The following is a 16,942-nucleotide window of genomic DNA, read 5'->3' as shown; positions in this document are numbered from 1 at the left end:
GGATCGTCTCCATTGAGGGGTCTGCCCCTGGCTGTCCTGGGGGCAAAGGCCTTGGATGGTTCCTGGAAATACTCATCTCCTAAGGCAGCCTGGCCTGAGAGGAAGGAGAGGTGCCCTCCAGGGAGGTCTCTGGGGAGCCTCTGTAGCCAACTGTCTTAGTTAGGGTTTCGATGGCTGAGAAAAGGCACTGTGACCACATCCTGTTGTCACCACTCCCTTTTTTTAGAAAAAAGATTTATTTATTTATTTCACATATGAGTACACTGTAGCTGTCTTCAGACACACCAGAAGAGGGCATCGGATCCCATTACAGATGGTTGTGAGTTACTATGTGGTTGCTGGGAATTGAACTCAGGACCTCTGGAAGAGCAGTTGGTGCTCTTAACTGCTGAGCCATCTCTCTAGTCCCCCTCACCACTCCCTTTATTGTGTTCCATACCAGTTTTTTTTTTTTTTTTTTTTTTTTTTTTTTTTTGCTCAGCTTGCTCCCTACATTATAGACCTTCATGAGATGGGCCACTAATAAGGACAGTATCCATTTTTGAAGCTGATTTGGAAGCAAGTCTCTGGGCAGCATCAGTTCAGCCCCTCTGTGGATGAATCTTGCCAAAGCTGTACATTCTGTAACAGACGAATCTCACAGTCAACATTTTAGTACCATTAAGATATTTGTATGGGGGGTTGGGGATTTAGCTCAGTGGTAGAGCGCTTGCCTAGTAAGCGCAAGGCCCTGGGTTCGGTCCCCAGCTCCGAAAAAAAGAGCCAAAAAAAAAAAAAAAAAGTGAAGAAAGAAAAGAAACTCAAATTGAACAAACCACACAGTGTTAGCTGGATTAGTATCAAGCCCGTCTTGATACACAGCGTGAACTCCAGGCCAGCCTGCCCTTTGACCTGGGATGCCTGAGGTAAAGACCCAAGTCAGAGAGGGGCTCTGCAGGGATGCCTTCTACTGTGTCACCTGTCCCAAGACACTCACTGCCCTTGAAGCTTTCCTGGCTCAGCACTGTCCTGTCAGTGTCTCACTGACAGCTTCTAGAGAGCAGGGGCCCAGCACTGTGTGGAAACGTCCATCAGCTGTAAGAGCAGAGCAGAGCAGAATGGATGCCATCCCTCGCCTGCTCCAGGCTCCTCCGGCAGGGCCTGCACCGGGACCTGTGCACCGGGACGTGTGCACCCGGCTTCCTCTTCCTGTTGTGTGGTCAAATCCTGAGAAAAGCAGCTCAAGGGGGAGAGGCCTTATCTGGGTCCCACTCAGAGGCCACAGTTTCAGCAGCTGCTCACATCACAGCCCAGTGCGCGGGGCACTCCGTGTGCTTTCTCCACTGCACAGTCCAGGAAGTCCTGGCCAGGGGACGGTCCCACCCACACTGAAGATGGGTCTTGTCACATGTCCTCAGTGACTAAGATAAGGTCACTTCTCTGAGGCTACCCCCACTCAGGGGAGCCCTCACAGGGCTGACACAGGATGACAGGCACAGGAGCCAGACAGTGTTCCCATAAGTCTGCGTCTGTGGCCTGTCACCTAGAAGGCTCTAGACAGTGTCCAGCTGACAACATTGAACATGACAGTTACCTTGCAGTAGCACCTGAGAGGCTTGAAAGTTACCCATGCTTGCATTTCCTTCCAGAACAATTAAATTAGAACGTGTGGATGGGACCATCACTTCTTTGAACGGATGTCTCAAAGACGCTAAGGTGTGATCATACTTTATGCTTTCTATAGGATTTCTCTGCCCCTGCCCCTGTCTTCAGGGTTGGGGATGAAACACAAGGGTGTGCCCGATGTGACAACACAGCCATTTAATGCCAGCAGTCAGGAGGAAGAGCAGGCAGATTTCTGCCAGTCCGAGGTCTTCCTGAACTACATGGCAAGTTCCAGGCCAGCCACGGCTGCATATTGAACAAAGGGAAAAGGAAAGGAAAGGAAAGGAAAGGAAAGGAAAGGAAAGGAAAGGAAAGGAAAGGAAAGGAAAGGAAAGGAAAGGAAAGGAAAGGAAAGGAAAAAAGCAACAGAGAATTCAAGGTGAGATTCTCAGGAGCAGCCTGGAAAAGAGATAAAAGAGGAGGAGAGAGACAAAGACGCACTTGGATATGGAGGTCCGCCAGCAGCCAAAGGGCAGACGACCAGGCTCATCGGAATGAGGTGAAAGAGCAAAAGGCCGAGAGCCGACCCAGCTGCTCTCTGGGATCTGAAAGGAGGAAAAAGTTAAATGCAAAGAGAGGGGAGACGTTGCAGACTTCTGAGTGATATAGATCATTGTACAGGCTGGCCCAGCCCTGGGGCAGCACCTTGCAGACAACTGTGCCAGAAGCTATCAGCTCTGGCTTCTGAAGAGTAAAGAGTTGAGAATTTCTCAGCAGTTGGTTACAAGCGGCTCTGACTCCTTCTGCCAGCTTTCCCTTCCAGTCACCTGCCGTAACCCACGGGGGCTCTGAGTCTACCAGGAGTTACCGTCTTCTGACCCAGCCACTTCTGCCAACTCTACCTCTCCCCTCGGCTTACCCATGACGTCAAGGCTGGACCTTGGCATTTCTGGCTCCCAAACAAGTCCATCCTTGTCACAGCCATGTTGGGAGCATGTGCCAGCACACAACAGCTGAGCTTTAGATACAGAATAGAGATTATTCTGGAACACATTCTTCTCAGAGACAGAAGGGACTGATTAAGCAATCTTTCTTGCTGCAGCACTGAGAAATGAACACCAAATTTGACCTTAGTGTTGTTTGTCCTACAATCCCCCCCATCCTCAGGCAAGTGTCAGCCTGGGATGACTGAGGTATGAGCATTGCTATTAACTCAAGGCAGCCTGGGTTATGACAGACCAGGCTCATGGAGACCCTGTCTCAATAAAAATGCAAGCCAGCCATCAGAGTCAAACAACACAAATATCTCTCCCCAGAGACTTTTCCATGAGAAAACAGCCAGTGACAATGTCAGCTCTTGTCTCATTCCAGAGGTGTCAGAGGGGCCCTGGGCTGGGGAAGACTGAGCACTGCTCCGAAGTACAAGTGAGGCTTGTGAACCACAGCAGGAGGAGGGAGGGGTTGGGTGTTGGCAGAGGTGGCCTGTGACCAGCTCAGGACTTAGCTTCCCTCACAGTCTGTCATCCAGACCCACTGGGTTAGTGTCGGAGAAGGAGCCAGATAGATGGAGCCTGTCTGATTCCCCCAGTTCTCGGGGTCTTCATTGTTTGCTCGGATGTGACTCTCTGCTTCCAGGACAAAGGAGGAGCAGAGAGGCCCAAAGCACTAAGATCATCACAAGCTGTGGATCGTCTCCATTGAGGGGTCTGCCCCTGGCTGTCCTGGGGGCAAAGGCCTTGGATGGTTCCTGGAAATACTCATCTCCTAAGGCAGCCTGGCCTGAGAGGAAGGAGAGGTGCCCTCCAGGGAGGTCTCTGGGGAGCCTCTGTAGCCAACTGTCTTAGTTAGGGTTTCGATGGCTGAGAAAAGGCACTGTGACCACATCCTGTTGTCACCACTCCCTTTTTTTAGAAAAAAGATTTATTTATTTATTTCACATATGAGTACACTGTAGCTGTCTTCAGACACACCAGAAGAGGGCATCGGATCCCATTACAGATGGTTGTGAGTTACTATGTGGTTGCTGGGAATTGAACTCAGGACCTCTGGAAGAGCAGTTGGTGCTCTTAACTGCTGAGCCATCTCTCTAGTCCCCCTCACCACTCCCTTTATTGTGTTCCATACCAGTTTTTTTTTTTTTTTTTTTTTTTTGCTCAGCTTGCTCCCTACATTATAGACCTTCATGAGATGGGCCACTAATAAGGACAGTATCCATTTTTGAAGCTGATTTGGAAGCAAGTCTCTGGGCAGCATCAGTTCAGCCCCTCTGTGGATGAATCTTGCCAAAGCTGTACATTCTGTAACAGACGAATCTCACAGTCAACATTTTAGTACCATTAAGATATTTGTATGGGGGGTTGGGGATTTAGCTCAGTGGTAGAGCGCTTGCCTAGTAAGCGCAAGGCCCTGGGTTCGGTCCCCAGCTCCGAAAAAAAGAGCCAAAAAAAAAAAAAAAAAAGTGAAGAAAGAAAAGAAACTCAAATTGAACAAACCACACAGTGTTAGCTGGATTAGTATCAAGCCCGTCTTGATACACAGCGTGAACTCCAGGCCAGCCTGCCCTTTGACCTGGGATGCCTGAGGTAAAGACCCAAGTCAGAGAGGGGCTCTGCAGGGATGCCTTCTACTGTGTCACCTGTCCCAAGACACTCACTGCCCTTGAAGCTTTCCTGGCTCAGCACTGTCCTGTCAGTGTCTCACTGACAGCTTCTAGAGAGCAGGGGCCCAGCACTGTGTGGAAACGTCCATCAGCTGTAAGAGCAGAGCAGAGCAGAATGGATGCCATCCCTCGCCTGCTCCAGGCTCCTCCGGCAGGGCCTGCACCGGGACCTGTGCACCGGGACGTGTGCACCCGGCTTCCTCTTCCTGTTGTGTGGTCAAATCCTGAGAAAAGCAGCTCAAGGGGGAGAGGCCTTATCTGGGTCCCACTCAGAGGCCACAGTTTCAGCAGCTGCTCACATCACAGCCCAGTGCGCGGGGCACTCCGTGTGCTTTCTCCACTGCACAGTCCAGGAAGTCCTGGCCAGGGGACGGTCCCACCCACACTGAAGATGGGTCTTGTCACATGTCCTCAGTGACTAAGATAAGGTCACTTCTCTGAGGCTACCCCCACTCAGGGGAGCCCTCACAGGGCTGACACAGGATGACAGGCACAGGAGCCAGACAGTGTTCCCATAAGTCTGCGTCTGTGGCCTGTCACCTAGAAGGCTCTAGACAGTGTCCAGCTGACAACATTGAACATGACAGTTACCTTGCAGTAGCACCTGAGAGGCTTGAAAGTTACCCATGCTTGCATTTCCTTCCAGAACAATTAAATTAGAACGTGTGGATGGGACCATCACTTCTTTGAACGGATGTCTCAAAGACGCTAAGGTGTGATCATACTTTATGCTTTCTATAGGATTTCTCTGCCCCTGCCCCTGTCTTCAGGGTTGGGGATGAAACACAAGGGTGTGCCCGATGTGACAACACAGCCATTTAATGCCAGCAGTCAGGAGGAAGAGCAGGCAGATTTCTGCCAGTCCGAGGTCTTCCTGAACTACATGGCAAGTTCCAGGCCAGCCACGGCTGCATATTGAACAAAGGGAAAAGGAAAGGAAAGGAAAGGAAAGGAAAGGAAAGGAAAGGAAAGGAAAGGAAAGGAAAGGAAAAAAGCAACAGAGAATTCAAGGTGAGATTCTCAGGAGCAGCCTGGAAAAGAGATAAAAGAGGAGGAGAGAGACAAAGACGCACTTGGATATGGAGGTCCGCCAGCAGCCAAAGGGCAGACGACCAGGCTCATCGGAATGAGGTGAAAGAGCAAAAGGCCGAGAGCCGACCCAGCTGCTCTCTGGGATCTGAAAGGAGGAAAAAGTTAAATGCAAAGAGAGGGGAGACGTTGCAGACTTCTGAGTGATATAGATCATTGTACAGGCTGGCCCAGCCCTGGGGCAGCACCTTGCAGACAACTGTGCCAGAAGCTATCAGCTCTGGCTTCTGAAGAGTAAAGAGTTGAGAATTTCTCAGCAGTTGGTTACAAGCGGCTCTGACTCCTTCTGCCAGCTTTCCCTTCCAGTCACCTGCCGTAACCCACGGGGGCTCTGAGTCTACCAGGAGTTACCGTCTTCTGACCCAGCCACTTCTGCCAACTCTACCTCTCCCCTCGGCTTACCCATGACGTCAAGGCTGGACCTTGGCATTTCTGGCTCCCAAACAAGTCCATCCTTGTCACAGCCATGTTGGGAGCATGTGCCAGCACACAACAGCTGAGCTTTAGATACAGAATAGAGATTATTCTGGAACACATTCTTCTCAGAGACAGAAGGGACTGATTAAGCAATCTTTCTTGCTGCAGCACTGAGAAATGAACACCAAATTTGACCTTAGTGTTGTTTGTCCTACAATCCCCCCCATCCTCAGGCAAGTGTCAGCCTGGGATGACTGAGGTATGAGCATTGCTATTAACTCAAGGCAGCCTGGGTTATGACAGACCAGGCTCATGGAGACCCTGTCTCAATAAAAATGCAAGCCAGCCATCAGAGTCAAACAACACAAATATCTCTCCCCAGAGACTTTTCCATGAGAAAACAGCCAGTGACAATGTCAGCTCTTGTCTCATTCCAGAGGTGTCAGAGGGGCCCTGGGCTGGGGAAGACTGAGCACTGCTCCGAAGTACAAGTGAGGCTTGTGAACCACAGCAGGAGGAGGGAGGGGTTGGGTGTTGGCAGAGGTGGCCTGTGACCAGCTCAGGACTTAGCTTCCCTCACAGTCTGTCATCCAGACCCACTGGGTTAGTGTCGGAGAAGGAGCCAGATAGATGGAGCCTGTCTGATTCCCCCAGTTCTCGGGGTCTTCATTGTTTGCTCGGATGTGACTCTCTGCTTCCAGGACAAAGGAGGAGCAGAGAGGCCCAAAGCACTAAGATCATCACAAGCTGTGGATCGTCTCCATTGAGGGGTCTGCCCCTGGCTGTCCTGGGGGCAAAGGCCTTGGATGGTTCCTGGAAATACTCATCTCCTAAGGCAGCCTGGCCTGAGAGGAAGGAGAGGTGCCCTCCAGGGAGGTCTCTGGGGAGCCTCTGTAGCCAACTGTCTTAGTTAGGGTTTCGATGGCTGAGAAAAGGCACTGTGACCACATCCTGTTGTCACCACTCCCTTTTTTTAGAAAAAAGATTTATTTATTTATTTCACATATGAGTACACTGTAGCTGTCTTCAGACACACCAGAAGAGGGCATCGGATCCCATTACAGATGGTTGTGAGTTACTATGTGGTTGCTGGGAATTGAACTCAGGACCTCTGGAAGAGCAGTTGGTGCTCTTAACTGCTGAGCCATCTCTCTAGTCCCCCTCACCACTCCCTTTATTGTGTTCCATACCAGTTTTTTTTTTTTTTTTTTTTTTTTTTTTTTTTTTTTTTTTTTTTTTTTTTTTTTTTTGCTCAGCTTGCTCCCTACATTATAGACCTTCATGAGATGGGCCACTAATAAGGACAGTATCCATTTTTGAAGCTGATTTGGAAGCAAGTCTCTGGGCAGCATCAGTTCAGCCCCTCTGTGGATGAATCTTGCCAAAGCTGTACATTCTGTAACAGACGAATCTCACAGTCAACATTTTAGTACCATTAAGATATTTGTATGGGGGGTTGGGGATTTAGCTCAGTGGTAGAGCGCTTGCCTAGTAAGCGCAAGGCCCTGGGTTCGGTCCCCAGCTCCAAAAAAAAAAAAAAAATATTTGTATGGATTCCACAGGGTGCACAGATCAGTTGAGGATGAAATTTTTCTCCTTGTTTGAGCAGGTAAAAGACAATTGTCATTTTTTACTATTTTTTTTGAAATTAATTTATTTATTGTATACACACCAGAAGAAGGCATCAGATGGTCATGAGCCACCATGTGGTTGCTGGGATTTGAACTCAGGACCTCTGGAAGACCAGCCAGTGCTCTTAACCACTGAGCCACCTCTCCAGCCCAGACAATTGTCTTTTTTTTTTTTTTCCATTTCTTTTTTTCGGAGCTGGGGACCGAACCCAGGGCCTTGCGCTTCCTAGGCAAGCGCTCTACCACTGAGCTAAATCCCCAACCCCAGGCACATGAATCTTAAGGATTCCATAATCAACAGGATTTATCGTCTCATTTTAGCTGAAGTTTTGACTGAGACATTTTTATGTCTAAGCCAGTTACAGGGCTGTTCCCATGTCGAGGAATCAGCAGATTAAGTTTCCTGTCCTGTTTCATTTTCTTGATATTTTTTCCAAGATTTTCAGGGGGGTCTTCCCCTGTCATGTCTGATCCCTACCACTCTGGAAGGGGTCCAAAGTCTTTCTCCCTTCCTGTCAACACAAATACAGAGCCTCTCCCCACCACCCAAATACCATGTCTTTGGTTCAGTAACTGGAAATCACTAAAGGTAGAGCTTGACCTCTGTCCCAGAGGAATTTTAATGTAACCACCAAACTCATAAGCACACACGTTTTGATAATTAAAGCAATCTAAATAAATATTAACCATTGAGATGCTGCTTTTTCAACATCTCCTGCTTGATCTAGAATTTAAGATCAAAAGCCCCAATATTTTATATATTGTGTATATCTATATATACAACTTTTTTTTATTAACTTGAGTATTTCTTATATACATTTCAAGTGTTTATATACAACTTTTAACTTTGTTCCCTGTTACCTTCTGTGAGGCCATTTGTCTTTGCTGCCTAGGTTGCTTCTGGGCAGCCGTTCCAGGGCCGCTTTCCCTTTACACCTAGGGCTTGGATGATCTTCCCTCTGCTGCTCTAAATCTCATTGGTCTTCCCCCGCCCCAGTCATGGCGATTCTCCTCCTCCTCGCTGTGTCTTAGCCTGCACCATTCTAAGGGTCCTGTCCTGTCTCCCGTTATCCAACCGTGGGCTCCTTGCATCTTTATTGATTAATCAAAAACCAATTGGCGACAAGGACCTTTAGCGTTTGGACACACAGATTCCTGATTGGATCAGTAGTTCTGAATGTTACATAGTTTTTCCACGTGGTCAAAGGTACCTAAGTATATGACTGTGAGTGGAAACATTGGGGATCAGAATCAGGTATTGGCGGTCTCTCTACATTCATTTGTGTGTGAGTTTTTAATATAAACGCAAGATGTAAAGCATTAATGCAAGCGAAATGTCTCAGCGGACACATCTCAGCAGTTCAACCTTATAACAACTATAAATGAAACTGTTAAAAATTTCTGGACAGTGCCAGCATTTGGATCTTTAAAAAAAAAAATAAGTAAATCTCTTACTGACATCAACTAAACTAAATGGTGTTTGTAGTGTTTTTCTCATGCAGTAGATTCCGTCCAATCACTGTACTTTTCTAATGGAGTGTCTCGCATACAAGTGCATGCTTTTAGTGTTGTCTGTCTTCTGTGCCGCTCCTGTAAGTTCGCTGTGAAAATACATTGAACTAAAAAGAAAGAAAGAAAAGAAGGAAGAAAGAAGAGAAGAGAAACATGATGATATCTAAAATCACCTATCAAAGCATTTTCTCTCCTTGGAGTGTGTGGGTACAGAAGGCAAAGATGGAGACTGGGACCCCCCCCCCCCCAGTGTGCTGTGGCACCCAGGTCATCATGAGTGAGCCTCACACGAAAGCGCTGAGCTATAGGATCTGAGACACACTCACGGATTTCGGTTTTGCTCAAGTGTGATTGTGTTCATGACTTGGTACCTCTTCTTAGAATAGAATGGAATAACTTGTTTCCTATTCTAAAAGAGCCCACGGTTAAGATACTGGGTGTGGAAATGAGATATAGAACTGTGGGAGTGTCTGTATGGCGGGGGATTGAGACAGGGTTTCTCTGTGTAGCCCTGGCTGTCCTGGAGCTCACTCTGTAGATCAGGCTGACCTCAAACTAAGAGATCCACCTGTATCTACATCCCAAGTGCTAGGATTAAAGGTGAGGCATGACCACTGACATAGAACACTATTTAATTTTAATTTTATATATAATGGCGCTTTGCCTGGCTGCCTGTAAGTCTGCTTAAGGGTGTTGGACCCCATGGAACTGGATTCATAGACATGTGAGCTGCCATGTGGGTGCTGAGAATTGAACCTGGGTCCTCTGGAAGAGTAGCCAGAGCTCTCAACTGCTGAGCCATCTCTCCTACCCCAAGATATAGAACTTTTAAGGTATGACATTTTTTTTTAAAGACTGACACTTCTCAAGGTGACAGTCAGGGGAGAGACTATCAGACTGGCCTGAGGGCATGTCTGAGGAGCATTTTCAAGATTACTAATTGGGGTGGGAGGGCCCAGCCCACTGTGGACTTACCGTTCATAGGCAGTTGAGGCTAGACTGTTTAAGAAACGTTGGTGAACAGGAGTCTGGAAGTAAGGCAGTAAGCATGATTCCTCCGTGGACTCTGCTTCAGTGCCTGCCTCCTGTTTCGGCCTTGGGTTCCATGGTTGAAGGGCTATATGGTGTCCCTGGAGGGGACAGGAAGCAGTAGGCAAGGGATGAGACACCACATGACCCATAGTCCTGTGAGCCTGGGAGGGGCTCCCAAGGCTCAGGCAAGAATAAGAGCAGCACAGGTGTAGGGCAAAGCTGGAGATGAGGTCAGCAGGCACCATGGCGTCTCCTCTCCTTCTCTTCAAGGGGCTCCTGCTCATAGGTGAGACAAACCCTGACAGTAGATGGGAGGAGGGAACCTCAGAGGGCAAGAGGCCCTGAGAGGAGACTCACTTTCTTCCTGAATCCCGAGGGGAGAGGACACAGAGGCAGGACAGGGGCTGTGCAGCTAAAAGCTTTGGGGACAGAAAGTATCAAGGGTGGGGAGCCATGTTACATTTTATTCAGACTGAGTCAACATTACAAGTTGTATTTTTCCTGTGTACTGATGGCTGCGGTTCAGGGAGGGGTCTCTATGATCATGGCAGGTATTTTCTAGCAGAGGTTGGTGGGAGTAGGGAGCCTGGTTTATTCTGAGTCCGGGTCCCTAAAGCTTGGGGACCTTCCTCACACAGCTGCTTATGACGGAGTGGAGTTATCTATGCCTCCATACCCTCAGGGCTGACATTCAAGGGAGCTCGTCTGGTCCATCTTCATGCACTGGCGCTCATAGCTGTAAGATCACCCTGGACACAGGAAAAAAAATGACACAAAATGACAGCAGAGGGCTGGAGAGATGGCTCAGAGGTTAAGAGCACCCAACTGCTCTTCCAGAGGTCATGAGTTCAATTCCCAGCAACCACATGGTGGCTCACAACCATCTGTAAAGAGATCTAATGCCCTCTTCTGGTGTATCTGAAGACAGCTACAGTGTACTTATATATAATAAATGAATAAATCTTTACAAAAAAAATGACAGCAGATTTGTATACATACTCCAAAATGGGTAGCTATTTCCTACAGTCTGCAAAACTAAACACAGCAGAATCGTATAATCAATCTAGATCTCCTTTTAAAAATTACTTATTTTATGTACATGAGTACACTGTTGCTGTCTTCAGGCACACCAGAAGAGGGCATCAGACCTCATTACTGATGGTTGTAAGCCACCATATGGTTGCTGGGACTTGAACTCAGGACCTCTGGAAGATCACTCAGTGTTCTTAACCACTGAGCCATCTCTCCAGCCCCATTAAGTTGCTCTCGTAAAGACAGATTAAACAAACAGACTGAGTGAACAGTAGGACTTCAGTCTCAAGTAGTGGGGCCAACCTTCCTATTGTTGGGACAGTTCTTCATGTTATAGTGACCCTTGACCACAAAATTACTTTGTTGCAACATCATAAGTCTAATTTTGCTACTGTTAGGTAAGGGGTTGTGACTTACAGGTTGAGAACCGCTATTATGTCTTAGGTGAGCTCAACGTATATTACTAACTTGAGTGTGAGGTCCGACATAAGTTCCGGTCTCATAGAAAGTAAGGGATACTGCCATACTGATGTAGCTGAATCCCATGGAAAAGAAGAAATACAAGAAGTGAGGTCTGGACCCTGAGAAGTAACGGTTTTCATAGAGCCGGGATGTGTGCCCTGTTTACCAGCTCCTCCTCTCTGCTGAAGGCTGCTGTCCTGCCACCACCCAGCCTTGTCTACACCGGTTCCTAGGATCCAGGGAGCTAACATGGTCACTGTCTTCTAATATGTAGCCCCACGCACAAATATAGAGTTTGGGCCAAGGAGGCTGTGCAGGGGATTCCTGGTCTGTAAAGCCTGATGAACCACAATGAAGTGCAGAGGTTGGAACGTGGCAGGTCCAGAGTCGGACTGCAGTTTATGTTGGATTATCTTTTGCTCCCTAAGCATCCTTTCCCTGTCCACTCGAGTCAGACCTAGCATCCTGAGAACTAACAGACTACAGTCCTCTTGAAAAGCAGTAACAGGACCCTAGATTTCTCCAATCAGAGGCTATGAGCCACTGGATGGTATCTAGGTCTGACAGCTGAGATCCCACAGTTTTCTTATAACCACTTACTTCATGTTGACCAATGTTGTGGAAAAGGGCTTTGATTTAAGATTTCCTTTGTTACGATACTATAAAAGAAGGTCACAAAACTGTTTCTGCCTCAGAACATGGAATTTGGGGTACATCAAAATCTGTTTCTGGGTCACTCGACCAACCACACTTGTCCCTTGAAAATGTGAGAACTGCGCTTTTGTGCCAACAGAATGAAGGTCTGATGTGTGATGGTGGACACAGATAAATATCGTTTGTTGAGGCCATGAGATTTATAGACTGTCTCAGGGCATATGGTATAGTGGTGACTTCTGTCAATTAGTGGACAGGATCTGCAATTGCAATTAGGCTTTGTGAAATTTCATCATGAGTGTGCACACACACACATACAGAGATACACACAGACCCACACACACACACACACACACACACACACACACACACACATATATAGACATACATACAGATATACACACATAGACACACATACAAACACACACACACACACATACACAGATACACACTCAGACCCATACATGTATACACAGATACATAGACAGGCACATAGAAACACACAGAGACCCAAACAAACACACACATGCACAGAGACCCACAAAGATACACACAGACACAAATACACTTATATACACACACAGAGAGATACATACACATGCATACACAGAGAGACACACAGAGAGACAGACACATACACTCATGCACACAGACCCATCCACTCACACACAAACACACAGAGAAACATAGACACACACAGAAAATAAACAAATAAGTGGGAAAATTGTTAACCAACCCAGGGTATCAAACACTGTAACATGTAGTTTTTGCTACCCTGCTTTAAGCCCTGGGAGGACCAGGCTACCAGCCCTGCTCAGCTTTCCTCATCTCATATCCATGAATTACACACACACACACACACACACACACACACACACACACACACACACACACGGTAGCTTATTTTCAACCTGCTTTATCGGCTTGATTGCTGGGCTCTTCTAAGCCTTCTTCGCCTGTCTTGTGCCCTCTTTTCACTCCCAGCTCAGCACCCGAAATCTGCCCTCAGCTTTAGCTGTTCATTACCCTCTCCTTGTTCAGCAACCCAAAACTTGCCTCTGCTTATTCACACTTGTAACCTCCCGCCTGGAGAAACAAGCGGCCACTCGGCCTGAGATCTCACAGGGCTGGTCCCTTTCTCCCTCCGAAGCATGGAGAAAATCATTCGCCTTTCCTGAGTCTCTTAGCAATTGGCCCCTAACATCTTTACTGATTGATCAAGAACCAACTGGGGAACAGGACCTCAGCATCACTACCCTCCCCCAACACACACACACACACACACAACACTCTCATTAGCTTCAAAACTGAGGAGTTTGTAAAAGCAAATGAACAGGGGTTGGGGATTTAGCTCAGTGGTAGAGCGCTTGCCTAGGAAGCGCAAGGCCCTGGGTTCAGTCCCCAGCTCCAAAAAAAAAGAACCAAAAAAAAAAAAAAAAAGCAAATGAACAAATAACGTGGGTACCCAGGCCCTGGATACACCCATTCATCCTTCATCCACTCATCCACAGGTATCCAAGCCTGTCCCAGGCACGAGAGCCCCCCAGTGAGCAACTTCGCAGAGTCTTTGTTATGAGAGTTCATATTTTATGCGTATGACTTCTGCCTGTATGCAATTTCTCCAGTCCCGACAGGCCTTCATTCTAATGGACTGGAAGACAGAGGAGCAAAGGCTTCTAAGAGGCACAGTCAGGCGTCCACAGCAAACCCAAAGGGAACAGAGCCAGAAAATGAGGAATGTAGGACCTGGGGTCTCCAGAGGAGGAAGTCAGGAAAGGCACCCTCACCCCTGAAATACTCTTGAAAGTGAGCAGGGAGGTGATGACAGTGGGATGTGGGGAGCCACGCAGATCCCCGAGGAGAGAGGTCTACGCAGAGGACACAGCTCGAGGCACTGTGGGGATGGGGTTTTTGTTACTTTATTATGCTACCTTAATGCACCAAGTAGTGTGGACTTACCCCACCCACACACCCAGGCCAAGTGGAGATCACACATCCACGGGACATGTGGGCCCAATATTGACTGGGGTTTTCTTTTCCCTTCTAGCCTGCTGGAGTGCAAATGCTGCCATGGCCCAGCTGTCTATTGAGGCTCTGCCACCCTCTCTTCCTGAAGGGGGAAACGCTCTTCTACGAGTTGATAATCAGGCAGAGAAGCCTCAGGTCTTTTTCTGGTACAAGGGGAAACGTGCTTTTGAAGAGTTTAAAATTGCACATTATGAAACGGCCTCTCAGACGCTTAAGTGGGGGCCGAAGTACAGCGGCAGGGAGAGGATTTACACCAATGGATCTCTGTTGCTCCAGAACGTCACCCAGGAAGACACAGGGATCTACACCCTAGAAAGCTTCGATACGTACTATCGGTGTGAAGTAGCACATGTCCACTTCCAAGTGTTCAGTAAGTGGCCCTCTGTGACCTGTGGGTGCCGGGTGGGATGATTCCTTTAACACACAGGAGTTTCAGGCTTGTTCTGTATTCAGTGCAGGACATCCGTGGGGATGCTAACCTGCAATAGATCAAACTCCATCACCGAATCCATCATGCAGAAGGCAGGACATGCAGTGGTTAACTCGGCAAAGGAATATTAGACGCAGTCAACAGCTACGGAGGTCTCACTGTCAACATGGTGCTAGGTAGACCCTGGGACTCTAGTAGGGCCTGGATTAGGAAAACAGGATTCCAGGAAGTCCTGACTCCAGACCTTGTCCTAGACTTTACTCCAGGTGACCCTGCGGACCTTCTCTTCAGGGCCGGAACAGGACGGCTTTCTGTTATTGTCGAGATGGAGCAAAGCTTGGTTGTCTTGTGTAAGCAGCCAGCCCACTGCCAGGACAGCCACATGTAAGCTGGTTCCCTTGGGCGCCTCCTTCTGGTGAGGCTGAGCATGGAGAACAGAGCTGGCTGGGTGCCCAGGCCATCGGCCAGATCTTCTCATGGGTTTGCAGGTTTTCATGGGAACATCACAGGTTCCAGCCCAGGGAAACCTCATAGGTAGGCAGAGAGTAACAGACTCCCCTGATTGGACAGCTCCCCTGTTACAAAGTCAGGTTCTTGTTCTTATTTAAGACTAACTCACAAACAGGGTAATGGTCATTTACCACATGTCCTGTTATAGGGAAACAGAGACCCAGGGAACAAAGCGGCTGACTGAGGAGGCACAGGCCATGGGTGGCCATCGCAAGCATAAGATGCTGGCTGTAGGGCTGGAGAGATGGCTCAGTGGTTAAGAGCACTGACAGCTCTTCCAGAGGTCCTGAGTTCAAATCCCAGCAACCACATGGTGGCTCACAACCATCTGTAATGGGATCTGATGCCCTCTTCTGGTGTGTCTGAAGACAGCTACAGTGTACTCATATACTAAATAAATAAATAAATCTTTAAAAAAAAAAAAAGACGCTGGCTGTACCCTCAGTTCTGAGTCCCCATGAAAAGGCCTTATTAAGTGCCTTGGAGCCAGAGAGGGGCTGGCTGAGATCTCTGGAGATGAATCTCTCATTTGCTCTCTTCTGTTTCCACACAGAGATTTTGACACAGCCCTACCTCCGGGTCAACAACATTATACTGGAAAGGTGGAAGTCTGCAATCTTTGAGTGCCTGTCACCTGACACTGGGGTTGACATCACTTGGTTCTTCAATAACAAACCCCTTGATTTCAACAAGAGGATGGCCCTATCACCCGAAAAGCGCAGACTCATCATAGTTCCCCTCAGGGTGAAGGATACAGGGGAGTATCAGTGTGAGGTCTCCAGCTCCTTCAGTTCCAGGAAGAGTAACCCCATCTCCTTGATCTTGATCCGCATGTGACCTCTCTTCTCTTCCTCCACCACAGATGGGAGGTTGCCTTTCTCATTCCTGTGCTAAGTGGATAAAGGTTGTGGGGAGAGGATGGTCAGTGCACACACAGAGGCAGGCAGCATGGGGTGACGGAAACTTGCAATCCCCAAATAAAACACAGGTCAGTCCCATCCAGATACGGCGAGGCAAGGGTTTTATAAAAGACAGCAGTATAGGAACAGAACTCAGTATAGGGATCCAAATTGCAAAGGGGCTAGGAAGGGCTTAGGTTCTGAATCAATTATAACGCTAACCTCAGGATCCAGAGGGAACAGAGTTCAGGCACTCCTTACACACGAAAAGCTGTAGGCACTTAGAGTCCTCTGTTAAAATGGTGCGCTGATTGCACAGAGGTAAACACACACACTCTCTCTCACACTCAAATTGCTTCTCATATCGAATGCCAATGCTGCAAGATCCCAGACACCCATGTGAAGTTGGAATACTGACAGGAAATTGGATAGGACATGGGGACATTGTGATGGTTTGTATATGCTTGGCCCAGGGAGTGGCACTGTTAGACCATGTGGCCTTATTGGAGTAGGTGTGTCACTGTGGGTGTGGGCTTAAGACCCTCATCCTAGCTGCCTGCCAGTCAGTCTTCTGCTAGCAGCCTTCAGAACTCTCAGCTCCTCCTGTACCATGCCTGTCCAGATGCTGCCACTTTCCCACTTTGATGAACCAAACCCCTGAACCTGTAAGCCAGCTCCGATTAAAGGTTGTCCTTTTTAAGACTTGCTTTGGTCATGGTGTCTGTTCACAGCAGTAAAACCCTAACTAAGACAGGTCCTGCTTGACCAGGCAGTCCTGGGCTCATTGACTTAGGCCTTCTTTCTGTATGTTTACGGAGGGGAATCACTACTTCCCAGACCTAACCATCTCCTAAATCTTTAGTCTTCTTGATTATAAAAGAGTTGCCTGAGATAGCCCTGAAGAAGCTAGGCAGGCCTAAGGCAACTATGTTTCCAGGATCCATCCTAATGCCTTTCCTCCTACCTCTGTTACAGACATGGCCACTCTCCCCTAGGGATATCT

General features: G+C 48.0%; 1 protein-coding gene across 1 annotated transcript; it reads left to right on the top strand.

Annotated features, from left to right (window-relative positions):
- Nucleotides 1-10,151: 10,151 nt before the first annotated feature.
- Ceacam15l1 (CEA cell adhesion molecule 15 like 1) lies at nt 10,152-16,641 on the top strand. The gene is made up of 3 exons (XM_087606774.1): nt 10,152-10,210; nt 14,120-14,470; nt 15,594-16,641. Exons 1-3 carry the CDS (start codon nt 10,168-10,170, stop codon nt 15,875-15,877), a joined length of 678 nt encoding a protein of 225 aa, XP_087462900.1. The 5' UTR covers nt 10,152-10,167; the 3' UTR covers nt 15,878-16,641.
- Nucleotides 16,642-16,942: the final 301 nt, after the last annotated feature.

Source organism: Rattus norvegicus, chromosome 1 (genome assembly GCF_021556685.1).
Source record: "Rattus norvegicus strain SHRSP/BbbUtx chromosome 1, alternate assembly SHRSP_T2T, whole genome shotgun sequence".
In the NCBI taxonomy this organism is placed as follows: Eukaryota; Metazoa; Chordata; class Mammalia; order Rodentia; family Muridae; genus Rattus; species Rattus norvegicus.
Note: the sequence above shows the minus strand (reverse complement) of the source record. Positions and strands in the feature narration are given on the sequence as shown.

Excerpts from the sequence above, each read along its gene's own strand:
- Ceacam15l1 (XM_087606774.1), top strand. The coding sequence starts at position 10,168 with ATGGCGTCTCCTCTCCTTCTCTTCAAGGGGCTCCTGCTCATAG. Across the intron at positions 10,211-14,119 it reads CAAGGGGCTCCTGCTCATAG|CCTGCTGGAGTGCAAATGCT; the intron begins GTGAGACAAACC and ends TTTCCCTTCTAG. Across the intron at positions 14,471-15,593 it reads TGTCCACTTCCAAGTGTTCA|AGATTTTGACACAGCCCTAC; the intron begins GTAAGTGGCCCT and ends GTTTCCACACAG.